The 15,702-nt window shown below is 62.2% G+C and overlaps 1 protein-coding gene across 1 annotated transcript; it reads right to left on the bottom strand.

Annotated features, from left to right (window-relative positions):
- Positions 1-15,430, bottom strand: CCDC88B (coiled-coil domain containing 88B). Its single transcript, XM_040256152.1, has 27 exons — positions 15,112-15,430; positions 14,636-14,778; positions 14,367-14,478; positions 14,213-14,282; positions 14,069-14,127; positions 13,885-13,968; positions 13,662-13,805; positions 13,327-13,472; positions 13,124-13,205; positions 12,812-12,970; positions 12,074-12,220; positions 11,679-11,787; positions 11,138-11,274; positions 9,702-10,823; positions 6,269-6,396; positions 6,074-6,191; positions 5,437-5,532; positions 5,196-5,336; positions 4,598-4,854; positions 4,129-4,272; positions 3,727-3,913; positions 3,427-3,572; positions 3,111-3,209; positions 2,746-2,912; positions 1,991-2,197; positions 1,792-1,860; positions 1-491 (listed from the first exon to the last, which is right to left on the bottom strand). The coding sequence occupies exons 1-27, from the start codon at positions 15,169-15,171 to the stop codon at positions 436-438; spliced, it is 4,389 nt and encodes a 1,462-aa protein (XP_040112086.1). The 5' UTR covers positions 15,172-15,430; the 3' UTR covers positions 1-435.
- Between the last annotated feature and the right edge of the window lie 272 nt (positions 15,431-15,702).

Below are 15,702 nucleotides of genomic sequence, written 5' to 3'. Positions count from 1 at the left end.
TAAGTCGTTGCATTCCACTTTTATTCTCCTGTCCCTCACATCTGAACCAAGGTTCAGAAATGGACCGAGGTCACCGTCCTCAGGGAATGGTCCTTGGCTCCCCTCCTAGGCCGGGCTGGGGGCTCTCTTGCCCACTCCTGCCTGCCTCCCTCAGCTGAGAGCTTCCCTAGGGACCACCTCCTCAGGGACGGCTGCAGGGCCGAGCCCCAACAGTGAGCTGTTTGTGGGGGCCAGCCATCCCCCCTGTCCACAAACTCATCCCACCTCCAGCTCCGGCCCCCAGTGCAGGCCGTGGAGGATCCGGGGGCCCAGGTCTCCTTGTCCAAGGACTCGCCGTAAGTGCCCTGCCTCCCCACATTCTTGGGCTGCCTGGGGTCCCCACTGAGACTCCAGTGCTGAGAACACTCCGCTCCCAAGCTCTCCATCCATGCGGTGTCACTGGCTGAGAGAAGGGGCAAGAGTTCGCTTCTCCGGTTCCTGTACCTCGAGGCCTGGAGGGAAAAGCTCAGCTCAGACTTACCCTCTCCAAGGGGCTTCCAGCCGCCTGGCCAGGCTTCGAACATACCATGCCTTTGCTTCAGCTCTTCCCTCTGCCAGGAACTCGATTCCCCAGATACAGGGACAGGACACACCCTCACCTCCAAGCCTTTGCTTCAGCTTCACCTCCTCTCGGAGGCCTGCCCTGAGCTCCCTACCTGACCTCGCCACCTGCCCACCCAGGGCTCCTGATCTCACCCACCCTGCTCTCCTTTTTTTTCCCAGGACACTGTCGCCTCCTAATACTGTAGGGCTGAGCTCCCCAGGACAGGACTGGGCACCTGAGATGTGGCCAGTCTGAACTGCAATGTGCTTGGGTGTAAAATACCACTGGACTTCAGACTTAGTGTGAAAAAAATGAAATATCTCATTAAGGATTTTTTACACTGACTACATGTCTAAAATGGTAATAGTTTAGGCATACTGAGTTAAACAAAATATATCACTATTCTAATATTAATATATGCTGTGATATTGAAATATATTAATATATAATATCAATATTAATATGTATTAATAGAGTATGTTGGTGTATGGATGTATAATTTATTACATGTATTAAATATATATAATATATAGTATATTAAATATATACCATATATTTATATATTAATATGCTGCTACTGCTGCTGCTAAGTTGCTTCAGTCATGTCCGATTCTGTGCAACCCCATAGACAGCAGCCCACCAGGCCCCCCCGTCCCTGGGATTCTCCAGGCAAGAACACTGGAATGGGTTGCCATTTCCTTCTCCAATTAATATGCTAATATTAATTAATTTTACATGTCTCATTACTTCCTCTGATGGGGGTTTCCCTGGTGGCTCAGGTGGTAAGGAGTCTGCCTGCAATGCGGGAGACCCAGGTTTGATCCCTGGGCCAGGAAGATCCCCTGGAAAAGGAAATGGCAACCTACGCCAGTATCCTTGCCTGGGAAATCCCATGGACGGAGGAGGCTGGCAGACTACAGTCCTTGGGGGTCGCAAAGATCCTCTGATGAGGCTACCTAAACATTTTAAATTCCACATGGAGCTCACGTCATAGTTCTATTGGACAAGCTATTGTAGATAATTATTTTTATGCATATCATGAACTGTCTCCCAGTTCCCCATACCAGAACGTTCTCTGTTATATTCCCAAGTAACACGTCACCTGGCATTCCAGAAAGGCTCATGGTCAAATGAGTGAATGGGTGAATGAGGCCTGCCAGGGGCCCAGGAAGGGCAAACACCCGCCTTCCTCCCAGGCCCCCACTCACTCTCTCTGTTGGCATCTGCTTCGTGTTCCGCCAGGGTCTCGATGGAGCCGCCCCATTCCACGCCAGGTCCTGGGGGCACAAGGTGGCCACTGGGCCATGAGGACCAGAACAGAGGCAGCAGGATGGGAGACACAGGAGCCAGGAGGGAAGCCCCCTCCCCCAAGGAGCCAGAGGGCCCCCAGGGACCCTTCTCCCTCACCTTTCCCATGGGAGCCGGGTGCCCCCAAGGGCCCTGGGCGGCGCTGTCGGAATCGCTGCCGGGGGGTGTCCCCAGGACTGAATGACTCAGAGCTTCGCCCCACGGGGAATCTTGAGCTGAGTTTTCGCCGCTGCCCACCCGCCAGTGTCTCATCCCGCAGACACAGGGAGCTCTGTGCCCGGCGCATGGGTGCCGGTGAGGGGGACCCTGCAAGAGGCACAGGCAGGGGGAGGTGTCAGAGCAGTGCCGGGAGGGCAGGGGGGAGCGGGGGCGAGGGGGGGGCGGGACTGTCAGGAGGAAGCGCATGGGCGCCACAGGGGACGCGAGGCCGCAGGGATGGGGGCTGGGAAAGGGGGCGGGCAAGGTTGAATGAATGGAGGCAGGACCCTGTGCTGGCTCTGACGCTAACTCACGGTGTGACCTTGGGCAAGGTGCTTCCCCTCCCTGGGCCTCGGCTTCCTCGTCTGCTGTCTGGGGTAAGTGACCTCTGACTAAAGTCCCTGCTGCTCCGAGGTCCTAGGCACCGCTCTGGACGGGTAGGACCGGGTGGGTGGCAGTGCGGGCGGGAGGGAGGTGCCAGCCGAGAGGGACGCAGCAGGGACCCAGGGCAGAGAGTCACCAGAGCCATCTGATAGGGGGGAGGGTGGGGGGCGGAGCTGCAGCAGGAAAGGCCAGTAGGGAACACATGCGCAAGCCACACGGGAAGACCAGGGGCACTGGCAAACCCCTGAGAGCAGGGGGGCCCCCAAACCCACCTGTCCCATCCGCCTCCCTGCCCTCGGGGAGCTCCGTCTCTGGGGGGCTCCCCAGGCTCTCAGTGCTGCCAGCCCCATCGGCCCCCAGGCGTGGCCCCCAGTGGGGGCCCCCCTCCCGCCGGGGCCGCATCAGCCTCTTCACCTTGTCTGCCAGCCAGCTGCCCTTCCTGGGAGCAAGAGGGCACAAGAGGCGGGGGTCAGGCCAGGGAGGAAGGAGGACAAGAGGGCCATGTTGGGGGTGGCAGAGGCCAGGCCAACCCTCACTTGGGCCTGGACCCGGGCTAGGCCAGGGCTCAGAGGGCAGGGCAGGGCAGGGGCGAGGTAGGGAAGACCTCCGGCCCCCCAGGGCGGAGGGGCCTGCTCACTTGGTCCGGGGCAGGGGCCCAGGCTCCAGCACGCGGTACTGGTCCATGATTTTCTCCACCAGCTTCTGCTTCTCCCGGCGCAGGGCGTTGAGCTGGTCCCTGGGAGGGTGGGGAAGGAGGAGGTGGACATGAGGCCTGGGCATGAACGCAAGGTACACCCCTGCTGGTTAAACAGCACCATGCCCCAGGATGGGTTGATACACCGTGCTGCCCGAGCCCCCGGGAGGGTCAGCCTCCTCTTTTCCCCAGGCCTTCCCAGGGAATCGCCCCATAGAGGTCCCAAGGGGCAGCCACACCGGCCCCTGTGGCCCCTCACAGGTACTCGCGCTGCTCGCGATGCAGGTGGTCCCGGCTCTCCAGGCTGCGCTCCAGGAGCTCCCGGTTCTCCTTGCTCAGTGCCTGCACCTCGGCCAGCAGCTGCCGGTTCTCCTCTTCCTGGGCGCTCCGGAGCTCTGTCAACAGCTGTCACAGGCAGACGGCAGGACAAACAAGCGGGGGCGGTGGGGGATGCTTAACTGGGCTCAGGGCAGCTGCCTTCCACCCAATTCTGGCTCTTTCCAATCCCACCCTCCCCTCCAGCCGCCCTCCCTCCCCTGCCACCCACCCCTCACCACACCTCGCACTGCGTGGTCAGCCGGCAGGCACTCAAGTCCAGCTGCTGGTTGGACTCCCGCAGTCGCTGGCTCTGGGCCTCCAGCTGTGCCCGCTCCAGCTCCAGCCTCGCCAGCCGGCCCCGCAGCTCCCCTCGTTCCCCCTGTAACTCCCCACGCTCCCGGGACACCTCCGCCAGCAGCATCTGAGCCCTGCAAAGGCAGGGAGACCTGGTCTCCAAGAGGAACACCCCCCGCCCCCCAGGCCCACCTCAACTGGGCCCTTCATGATGGCAGAGGAACCACGACGAGGGGAGGAGGCAAAGCGGGACCCCGTGGGGAAAGGGACTAAATCACCATCAACCCACTTCTCAGATGGGAACACTGAAAGCTGGCCCAGGAGGGGAGGGGCTGTGCCGGGCTGGTACCTGTCATGCTCGCTCTGCAGCCTCCGGAGCTCCTCCTCCAGGCCCCGCTGCCGATGCCCATCCTGCACCAGGCGCTCGCGCTCTGCCAGCAAGGCCACCTCCTGCGCCTCCACATTGGCCCTCTGGGCCTGCAGCTGTTCGTGCCTGTGATGAACCTGGGGCTCAGGGGGCTGCAAGGACCGGGGCCAGAGCAAGCAGGCAGCTGGACCATCTGGAAGTCCTCCGTCTCCTAAGCATAGGCCCCAGGGGGCAAAGCCACAGGGCAGAATGCTGTGCTGGGTGCCCACCACTCCAGACCACCGATGAAGCCCCAGGGTGAGCCCACCCTGAAAGTGCAGAGAGCCCTGCTGCACAAGAGGGCACAGCCAGGGAGAGGGGCCTGCTGGTGGTTCTCAGGGAACAGGGAGCCTGCTCTGGGCGGACAAGGGGCACCCGGGAGAGGAGCTGCGAGCTTGGAGGGGCTGCTCACCGGCCCTGCAGCTCCCGATGGGCCAGCTCCAGCGCCCGCATGTTGGCCTTGAGGTCGCGGTGCCGGGCCAGCAGCCCCTCCAGCTCAGCCTCCTGCCGCCGCTGCAGCTGCGCCAGGGCCTCGTGGTCCCGCAGCAGGGCCTGCTGCTGCCCGCGGGTCTCCTCCTGGGAGCGCCGCGCCGCCTGCACCTCCTCCTCCAGCAGCCCCAGCTTCCTGTGCAGCTCCTGGCCCTGGGTCTCCAGTACAGACTTCTCGGCCTAGGCCAGAGGGGAGAGCTGGGTGAGGGGCTGCTGCAGGGGGCATCCCAGGCCGGAAAGGGGGGTAAGGGACAGGGGGCAGAAGACAGAGGGTGGAGGAAAGGAGAGAGAGCCGTCAGGGGGGCGGGGGGGCCAAGGGCCAGTGGCACAAGGCCAGGACGGGACAGATGGGGCTGGGGTCGGGGCAGGGAAAGCCAGAGGGATGGATGGCCAGCCGTAGAGGGGAGGGCTCCTGGAGAGGGGGTGAAAGGGGCACTGACGGGGGGCTGGAGGCCGGCAGGCATAGGAGCAGGGGTCAGGGGTAGGGCCGTGGGCAGGACGGGATGGGGGGCCGGGCCCACCTGCAGCCGGCTGCTGTTCTCCTGGGCCCGCTGACTCTGCAGCAGCAGCTCCTGGGCGCGTTCCTGCAGGCTCCCCAGCTGCCCCTCCAGGTGCCGCAGCTGACCCTGCAGAGCAGCCTTCTCCGCTGCCAGCGTGGCATTCTGTTGGGGGGTGGGAGGGGGGTGATTAGCAGGGGCCTGGGTCTCTGGGACACTGCCCCCTGCCCCCCCAGCCCCGCGCCTACCACAGCCCGACACTCACACTGCGCTCCACCTCGATGAGCCGCACGCTCTGGGCCTCTGTGCCCTTGAGCTCCGTTTGCTCCTGGGGCCCCAGCCCCGCGGCACCCTGGCGCAGCTGTAAGGAGAGACCCTGGGAGGTCACACGAGGGCATCGCAGGGGTCTGGGGGCAGCCCAACAAACCTCCCCTGGCAATCCCACAGCTGCCGGCTGGGCGGTCTGCTGGGGGCCCACTGGCTATGTTCTTGTCTCCTTCCCAGGTGGACAGCAAGCCCCCCGAGAGCAGTGGCAGCCTGGTATGGGGCCCGCACCACACCAGGGCCGAGCCGGTGTGCAACAAGGGAGTCACAAATGATCCCTAACTTATGACCGTTGGCGCTGAGCTCAGGAAGTGGTGGGGCCCCCGCAGGAGAGACACAGCAGGTGCCTCAGAGTCAAGCAGCCAGGCTCAGTCAGGTTGAAGAATGGAAGCAACAAGGCCCGGGCAGAGCTACCTGGCTCCCAGTACAGCGCTTCTTCCTAGAGACCCTGAAAGGGTGTGCAAGGCAAGCGACTGGCCAAGAACTGAGGGGCAAGACGAGGGGGGGTCCTGAAATACCTACCCGAGGATGGAGATAGGGGTGGGCTCAGGCCCCAGGAACCTGGGCGATGGCCTCACCTTGAACAGCTCGTCCTCCAACTGCAGGGCCCTCTTTCTGAGCTCCATCAGCGCCTCCTCCTTGCTGGTGGCCGCCGCCTGCAGCTCAGCTTCCAGCCGCTGCTCCAGGCCCTGGTACCTGCCGGGAGAAGTCTTAGCACCCAGCCCTCCCCAAGTCTTTACCTGCCCCTCTCTACCCGTTGGAGAGTGCCCCACCTCTGGTGCTGGAACTCCTGTTCCCGCAGAAATTCCTGGCGTTCCAGGGCTGCCCGTTCCAGCTCATTCTGCAGACGCTCCAGCCGGGCCCCCAGCTCCCGGCCCCGCACCACGGCCTTCTCCAGCTCCTGAGGGCAGGCAGAGCAGGCTCAGGGCCAGAAGGGTAGACCACCACCTTCACCAGGCCTGAGCGTCAGGAGACCTGGCCTTCTGTCCTTGATCTGTCACCCCGAGCAAATATCTTTAACTCTCTGGGCCTCTACGCCCCGATCTGTAAAATGGGAGCAAAGCCTGATGACCTTGCAGAGTGGGTATGAGAGAGCCGGGGATTATAAGCCTGCCAGGGAGTGAGGGAAGCCCCTGGGCCAGGGCTCAGAGACACTCGCTGGGCACATGTCTTCACCTCTTTGAATCCATGGTTCCTCATGTGCCCAGTGAGAGCTGGATGCTCCCTGCGTGCTGAGGCCACACGGGGCAGGTGAGGGGAAGAGGTGCTCAGAGGCGGCGGGTCTGGAGAGTACTCTCAGCCACAGGGGGATGGCCACAGAGGGCAGGAACCTGGTGAAGGCCAGGCCTAACCACAGTGGGAGCTGGGAAGGGGAGGGCCAGGATGCTTGCTGCTGGCCAGGCCTGTGGCGGTTGGGCCATACCATTGAGGAAGTGGGTAGGAGACCCGCTCTGGCCTCTGGCCCCCGCCCCCCAGAGAGGTAGGTCGAACCATTCTGAGGTTCACGGTGGGGGTGGAGGGGCTCCGGCAGGATGAAACCATGGGGAAGGGCCAACCATGACAACCGCCCACCAAGTCCTGCCCTTGGAAATGGAGCCTACCCATCTTTGCTCTGGTCTTCCTGGCTTAGCAACTCCACCCGGGCCAGCCCCTAGGGTCACTGCCCTTCCAGGTGGCTACTGCCTCTCGCTGAAAAACTAAAAGTCCCACGAGGCCTTGATGCCCACAGCCGCCAGCCACAAGAGCCCCAGGACGGAGAACAGGGATGCCCACGAAGACCTGCCTCTCAGGCGGGAGCCCTGCCCTGCCCCCTCCAGGCCCCTGGCCACAGCCCCCGGGGCTCCACCCACTGCGCCTCTGCCCCCACCCACCCCTGCAGCGGGGAGGCCCACTTAGACAACCCTCTTGGCCCCTGGTTCCCTCACCTTCCTCCCCTGGCCAGCCACCTCCTCCTGCACCACACCCAGTTATCACCAGGAACTGCTCCACCAGGAAATCCCACAAAATTCCCCTTTGTCCTTCATGTCTTCCACCCTCTTGGTCCTCAGAGCCAGCTCTTTTGGCCAGCCAGCCCTACCGGCTCTTCCCTACCCACCGGCTGGCATTCCCTCTCCACTGATTAAGCCCATACTGAGTGCCAGGCGCTGCCCCAAGCATTCTACATTCATTATCTTACAGGATCTTGTGACATAGGTATCATTTTTATTCTGGTTTTACAGGTAAGGAAACAGAGACTCAGAGAGGAGTAACTGGCCCCAAGCCACACAGCTGAGTAGGGGAGCTGAGCTATAACCCAGATCTATCTGCCAGCATCTCTCAGCTCCTACAGAGTGGACCCCAGAGACAAGCTCTTGGCCTTACCCTCTCACCCACACTCAGTTCTCACACGCCCCAGCATGTTCCTGACTCCTCACCATCAGGAGGTGTCTCGGAGCAAATAACTTCTCCTCTCTGAACCTCAGTGTCCTGCTCTGTGTAACAAGGAAACTGCTCAGCTTCCAGAAGATTTGATACTTCCCAAGTGGTACCAATGGTACCAATCTGCCTGCCAATGGAGGAGATGCAAGAGATGCACAGGTTTAATCCCTGAGTTGGGAAGATCCCCTGGAGTAGGAAGTGGCAACCCACTCCAGTATTCTTGCCTGGAAGCTTCCATGGACAGCAGAGCCTGGCAAGCTACAGTCCGTGGGGTCACAAAGGGTCAGACACGACTGAACATACACGCGTGCCACAGCACACCCTCGCCCCAGCCCTGGGCCGCACTGGCCCGAACACCCATCCCCTTGCCTCATGGTCTCTTCTGCTTCCCCTGAGGGGCCTCCAGACCTGCAGATCTGACCACTCTGCTCACATTATACCCTCCACTGACTCCTTGTCATCCTCGTGAAAACAGCTGCAACTCCTTCCTTTGCTCAGAAGGAAGATGAAGCCTTGCCCAATAGGAAACCTGCTTAAGGAAGTCTTCAAGTCACCTCACTCCACTCCCTGCCTCACACTCCACCCCTGCAAACGGGCCTGCTCCTCCTCCTGGCTCATTGCCATTCTCTCTCCTCCTCCAGGAAGCCTTCCCTGATGAGCCCCAGCCTGAGTCCAGTGTGCTTCCTAGACCCCTACAGCTCCCCGCACAGTCCTGTCTCCACCCCAGATTGTGAGTGAGTGTCTCCCAGAGGCTGCGAGTGCTGACTGCCTAGTACAGGGCCTGGTGCCAAGAAGATGCCTGCAAACATGCTCGAATAAATGAATACAGGGGTTTCCAGGTTTTCTCTCTTCTCCAACCCCCAACCCAGCTCTGGCCAGCCTCACCTGCCACTTTTTTTTCTTGTTTTTTTTTGCCACGCCATGAAACTTGCAGAATCTTAGTTCCCTGACCAGGGATTGAACCTATGCTTCCTGTGCTGCATGCACAGAGTCCACTGGACCACCAGGGAATTCTCTCACCTGCCACCTTGACCACAGGCACTGCCTTCCTATGGCCCCAGGTCCCCTTTTACACCAAGGTGACTCTCCCCAAATGCAGCATCACACAGGTTGGCCCACACCCTTGTGTGAATTTCCCTGTCTGGGGATGAAGTACCAATACCCACAAAACTGGCCTGACACACTTCTCCACCTACCCCCATGTTGCCCGGGCCCCTGAGCATTTCTAATACCTTCAAGTCTTTGCACTTGCTGTTCCCCCTGGATGAAATATCCTTCCCCACCTAGTGAGATCTCGATCTTTCCTTAGAACCCTCCCTGAAGCCTCCCTGCCCCGACCCTGGCATCAGTTCCCATTCCCATGGATTGCAAAGCACTTTGCCCATGACAACCAATGTATCTTGAGCCTTTGCCCACCATGAACTAGACTCTTCACACCATTATTTCCATCGGCCTTCCGAAGCCCCAGTAATGCAACTATGAAGAGCACCTCCATTTTACAGAGGGAGGCACTGGGGTGCAACTGAGTAAACTGCCACAGTCAGAGAGTCAGGATTTTCACCCAGGCCATCTAGTTCCATGCCCACCACCTGCCACCCATCAAAGGCAGGGGACATCTGCCCTACTCCCAGGCCAGGTGCGCATTTGGGAGGTGGGAGTGGACTTTGCCCTTACCTCTCCAGCCCCAGCTCAGTGCTGGGTACTCAGTGGCTGCCGACGAAATTAATAACTCCCAAACCCCGGCAACTGGCCTGGAACCCTGTCTCCTGGCCATGACCCCCACCATACCTCCTGGAGGGCCTGCCTCTCCCGGCGCCGCATCTCAGCCTCCTCCAGGTGCTGGCGGCCCTCACCCTCCAGCACGTGCAGCCGCTCCTCGGCCTTCTCGGCCCGGGCCCGCAGCCTAGACGCCTCTCGCTCCCACCACTTCCGCTCGCGGCCAGCTGCTGCCAGCGCCTCCGCCAGTGCCTCTCGCTCCCGTGACGCAGCCTCCAGCTCCCCGGCAGAAGACTCCACTGCCTCCCGCAACTGGGCTAGCTCCCGGGCCTGGACCTCCACCTCCCGGTGGGCCTCAGCCTCTGCCCTCTGGGCCTGAGCCAGCTCCTCCGAGAGGCGGGCAGCCTCCGTGCCTCGGACCTCCAGCCTCTGGGCTTGGGCCTCCAGCTCTGCTCGAAGTGCCTCAGCCTCTCCCTTCAGCCGCGCTGCCTCCTCCTGGAGGGCCTCCCGCTCGGGGACACCACTGACCAGGATCTCCTCGGGGGCTTGTGCCTCCCGGGTCCGGACTTCAGGAGCCCCTTCCAGTTTCTTCTGTGACCTTCGTTGGGTTGCATCCCCGACCAACCCCCCCAACCTCTGTTCATGCTCTCTGGCCTCTGTTTGCCCCTCGGGTAGGTCCGGCCTCTGGTCTAAGGTCCCCTGCTCCTCCAACTGCATACACAGGCTGGTCTCCGAGGGTCCCAGCTTGCTCTGTGGGTCCTCCTGTCTCACCCTCAGGGCCTCTGGCACCGACTCCCCAGTCTCTCCTCCCAGAGACAGCTGGGCCTGAATGTTAACCTCGGGACCCTGAGGTGGGGTCACAGAGAAAGGGGTCCGGAGAGGGGCTCCCAGGCCAGCCTTCTCCGGGAACTCCTGTGCCTCTGCGTCAGGGTCTGACTCCTGGGGCGTGGAGTCTGCAGAGACCACGACATCCGTCTGGAGAGGCCTCTCCACCACCTGTGGGTCCAGATCAGATGCCGACCCCTCGAGGGCTGACTCAAATGCCAGGAGAGCGGGGTCCGAGGCCTGGGAGCCCTCATTCGCTGCCTGAGCAGCCAAGGCCTGGGGGCCGGGGTCTGAGGCCAGGTAAGTCTGCGGAGCTGAGTCTGGCTCTCGTATCACCGAGTCTTCATTCTGCTCCTCCAGTAGGCAGGGCTGAGGGCACATGAGTTCAGTTCAGTCACTCAGTCGTGTCTGACTCTTTGCAACCCCATGGAGTGCAGCACACAGGGCCTCCCTGTCCATCACCAACTCCCAGAGTTTACTCAAACTCACGTCCATTGAGTCGGTGATGCCACCCAACCATCTCATCCTCTGTCATCCCCTTCTCCTCCCACCTTCAATCCTTCCCAGCATCAGGGTCTTTTCAAATGAGGGCACAGGGTCTTTTCATGATAGCACATGAGAGGGATGGTCAAACCCAGAGGAGGTGGCCAGGAAGGGCCTATTGATGGTTGGACGGGACTCACCTGGCCACCTGGCTGCCTCTGCAGCACCCGGAGCAGGCCTCGAAGCTCCTGATTCTCCCGCTCCAGGGTCCGCAGCCGCCCAGCCTCTGCCTCCCTCACTTCATCATGTAGCGAGGGAGCCACTCCGGGAAGGGGTTCTAGGGTGTGGGAGGTAAGGTCAGCAAAGTCCACTCTGCTCCCTTATGACTCCTCACATACACCCCCACCCCTGACACCAGACCTGGGGGAAGGGGATGAAACCAGAAGCCAACCCCACTATGAAAAAAAGGAGGGAAAGTGTTAGTTGCTCAGTTGTGTCTGAGTCTGTGACCCCTTGGTCTGTCGCCCACCAGGCTCCTCTGTCCACGGGATGCTCCAGGTAAGGATACTGGAGTGGGTAGCCATTTCCTTCTCCAGGGGATCTTCCCAACCTCGGGAATGAACCTGGGTTTCTTGCACTGCAGACATTCTTTACTGTCTGAGCCACCAGGGAAGCCCCAATAGCTACAGGGAAACAGAGGCAGCTCCCACCCGCAGCCCTACCACTTGGGGCCCTGCTCACCTTCCCCAGGGGAGCCTGGGGGTGGCTCCAGGCTCCGCTGAAGCTCCAGTTCCAGCTCCACATTCTCTTCTGCAAGCTGGTCCACCTGATGCCGCAGGGAGTCCAGCTCCTAGAAGGGAGAACAGGGTCAGGCAAGCCCTCCCCGCTATGGCCAGGCCCATTGTGGGGGCTAGAGGGTCACTGGAAGGAAATGGCGACCCACTGCAGTCTTCTTGCCTGGAGAATCCATGGACAGAGGAGCCTGGCAGGCTAGAGTCTGTGGGGTCGCACAGAGTCGGGCATGACTGAGTGCGCACGCACACATACACAGAGGAGACAGGGCGTAGGAGTCAGTGACCACCAAAGAACCCTGGGGCCTCTGAGGTCACGGATCACTGAGTGACCGGGGGTCTCACCGCGTGGGCCTCGCCCAGCCGGGTCCGCAGCAGCAGGTTCTCGCGCTGGGTCTCGTGCAGCCGAGCACAGCGCTCCTGAGCGACCTCCAGCTGCTCCTCCAGCAGCGCCTTGGAGGCCTCCAGAGCCCCCGAGAGCACCCGCTCCTCCTGGTGGGGAGCAGAGAGCCAGTGGCGGGATGCCCCCCAACTCCCCGCACTCCAGGCTCCCCTCCCCATCTGACCCTGCACACTAGTGGCTCTCCAGGCCCCGCCTCTCCCCTCCATCTGCCCCTCCGCCTCCAAGTTCTCTCCAGGGACCGCTTCCCCACATCGGGCCCCGCCCTTCTCCTGTGTAGGCCCTTGCCCCTTCTCAAAAACGGCCTTCCAAGGTGGCATCCTTCTAAGCCCCCACTTAGCCTAGTGTTTTAGACGCTGCCTAGGTGCTGGGGAAGTGGTGCTTCCCGAGCTTTAGACGCTGCCTCCCCTACCGCTCCCACCCTCCTCTCCAGGACCTAGCCTTGCCTAACACCTCCACCTTGCCTACCGCTCCCCTCCACCTGCCCCATCCTTCAAAGGGCCTATCATCAGACACCCCTTCACTCCGTTATCCTAGCAACACCTGGGGCCTCCGCTAAGGCCTGACTCGGCCAAACTCTCTTCTCTCTTGGCCCACCCTGTCCCCAGCGGCCACGCCCACCCTGTCCCTCAGAGGCCACGCCCACCCTATCCCCAGCCCCGCAGCCCGGCCTCCCGCCTCACCTCTAGCCGGCCCTTGCAGGCCTCGGCCGCCTGGAGGCGCTCTCGGCAGCGTCGCAGTTCCTCCTGCAGGCGGGGCAGACGGCCCGCCCGTTCCCGCAGCGCCTCTGCCTCCTCGCGGTACAGCTCCGCCCGCTTGGCCTGTCCCGTCAGCGCCTGGGCCTGAGCCAAACGGGTGCGGAGCTAGGACCGGCCACCAGCCAGCCAGAGGGATTGGGACGGGAAGGAACCAGGCTGGAGGAGGCAGGAGGACGGGGAATGTGCGGGGAAGAGGTTAAGGAATGCGCGACCATGCCTGGGGACATCTGAGCGCACCTCCTGGCGGAGCCTTCGGATTTCGGCCTCCAAGCCCTGCACCTCCGCTTGGGAATCCAGCAGCAGCTCGGCTTTCTCCTCGCTAGAGGGAAGGCACGAAGGAGGGGTCTGAGGACCTGCCCCTTCCAGCCTTTTTCCTCCAGCCCTGATCCCAACTGGGACCCCATCCTGCCGCCTGCCCCCAGGTCCCTCCCAGCACTCACAGCTCCTGCCGGAGGCGCCGCAGCTGGGCCTTGGCATTGGCCAGCTGCAGGGCCAAGTGGTGCGAGGCCCCCTCCGAGGAAATCCTGGCGGGAGCCTCAGGCAACAAGGGGGCAGGCTCACGGTCCAGCAGCAGTTCGGTCAGCCGCTGTGGGAGGTCAAGGGTCAGGAGCAGCCCCATCCAGGACCCCCACATCTGTCCCCAATTACCCAAGCTGAATCTGGCTGTTTCAGCTCTATGGACCCAAGACCCACAGCCCCAGCCCCACATCTGGACCCCAGTGCCCACATGTCTGGATCCCATGGTCCTCCTGTTCCTTGGCCTGCTGCCCCCTACCTGGGCCCCCAGGTCGCGCTCCCGTGCCAGCTTCAGCAGGGTCCCCATCAGGCTCCGGGACAGCATCTCCAGCTCCGGAGGCGCCAGCTCCCCAGGCTCTGGCCCAGTTAGCGCCAGCACCAAGCCCGCCCCTGGCTGGGTCACCTGGAGCCCAGGGAGAGCAGTTCAGCCAAAGAAGAAGAAGGGGGCCAGGTGTCCCGGAGGGCAGCCCAAGTCATGGTACCTCCTGGATGGCAGCAGCCAGCTCGCTCTGGACCTCCAGACTGAGGCCCTGGATGTGGCGGATGAACAGTTCCCGGTGCTCGCACTGCAGGAGGGCGAGGAGGGGGGTGGTGAGACTGGCTCCAGAGGGCATCCCGCCACCTCTGCAGCCAGAGCTGGACCCTGCCCTGCCTTGCCCTGCTCACCTGCACTGACGCCCCCAGCAGTAGCCTAAGGATGCCTTCCAGCTCCTCCACCGCCTCCTCTACAGGGCACAAGCCACAAGGGGTTAACAGGGAGGGACAGTGGGTAGAAGCAGGAAGGGGTGGAGGGGTGGTGGGAGAGAGCACCTGAGAAGGGGTCAAAGCCCAGCGTCTGGAGGTCTGGGGGCGGCGACAGGATCAGCAGCTGCAGCTCCTCCTGGGTTGGAGGGGGCGGGTGATAAGAGATGGGCCTACCCCCAGGGGGTCTCCTGGGCACAGCCTCCCCCTGCCGACCCCTCACCTGGTAGAAGTCCCTCAGTCGGCCCCACAGGTGGTTGAGGTTCCACACCCGCCAGGCTGTGGGGTCGTCACGGCCTCTGATCATTCGAGGGCCCCCTCGGGAACTGGGAGCACTGTGTGTACAGGGGCAATTGGTGGAAGGGAAGATTGAGGACCCGCCTCCCCTGAAGCAGTCTCTGCCAACCACCCCTCAGGCTCCTCCCCCCAGGCCGCCTGGCCCCCTCCCATCACGCCCCACCCCACCCCAGGTCATCCTCTGATGCCCCTTACATGATGCCCAGCACCCGCAGGAGCAGGGCCCCATCGCTGAGACGCAAGAACCTCTTCTCCGGACACAGAGGCCCCTCTCCTTCCTCCTCCTCCTCCCCCTCCGGCTCCTCCGCCTCCCCCACCAGCCCGGCTAGTCCCAGCGCCTGTGGGAACACAAAGGAGTCAGCTGGCCTGCCCAGGTGCGGGGGGTGGAGACCCCCACCATCAGAGTGAATCCTGAGCCCCTCTGACCTGCCGCCCTGCGCCCACATAGTCCCCTCCTCACCAGTTCCCTGAATGCCAGTGGCCCTGGGTCCGGACTCCTTTTCCTGCCCACAGCTGCCTGGACTTCTCTGTCCCTACTTGAGCCCACCCTTCCCCTCAGCCCCTTCCCCCCGCCCCACACCCCACTGTGCCCTCTCTCCCCTCACCGCCACACCAGCCCCTCCCTGCTGCTCGTTTCCTCTCCCCAGACCCCCCTCCCACTGCCCTCTCACCCAGGTGGCCAGGCTGCCACTCAGGAAGTCTCTGATCCTGGGCCCCTTGCCCCCATCCATGACGGGGTCAGGGTGTTGGTCCTACTGCGGCAGCTACACCTGCCCTGAGAGGAAGAGGAAGTCCCTGTGTGGGGGATCCCAGGCCCAGCCACAGACACCCTGTGCCGCTTCCTCCTTCCGGGTGCTGGCGGGCCTGTGCACCCCCAGAGTCCTGCCTCAGCCCCTCTTTCACCACTCCACATCCTCCCAGCATCTCAGGCAGGGCCGGCCCAGAGGTCAGCTGGGGAAGGTGGAGTCAGGGCCACCCAGGAGCAAGGCCCACCACTCTCCTGCCTCCATGGACAATGGTGGGTGAGTCCTCCCGTTATCTGGGCCTTGGTTGCCCAACTTGAAACTGAAGAGAGTGACCTCAGCCCTGCATCTTCCAGGGCCCCAGAAAGGGTTCCAGGCCTTATATGGTGACTCTAGGCACCCACAGTGCATCTTCCAACTTGCCTGGCTTTCCTTTCTCAAACTTACCCAAATCACCCTCCCAACCTGTGACTCTTGGGAGGGGCCGCCTCCCATGTCAAGCCTCCTCTGAATCCCCAC

The sequence above is a fragment of the Oryx dammah genome, unplaced genomic scaffold (assembly GCF_014754425.2).
Source record: "Oryx dammah isolate SB20612 unplaced genomic scaffold, SCBI_Odam_1.1 HiC_scaffold_15, whole genome shotgun sequence".
Taxonomy (NCBI): domain Eukaryota; kingdom Metazoa; phylum Chordata; class Mammalia; order Artiodactyla; family Bovidae; genus Oryx; species Oryx dammah.
Note: the sequence above shows the minus strand (reverse complement) of the source record. Positions and strands in the feature narration are given on the sequence as shown.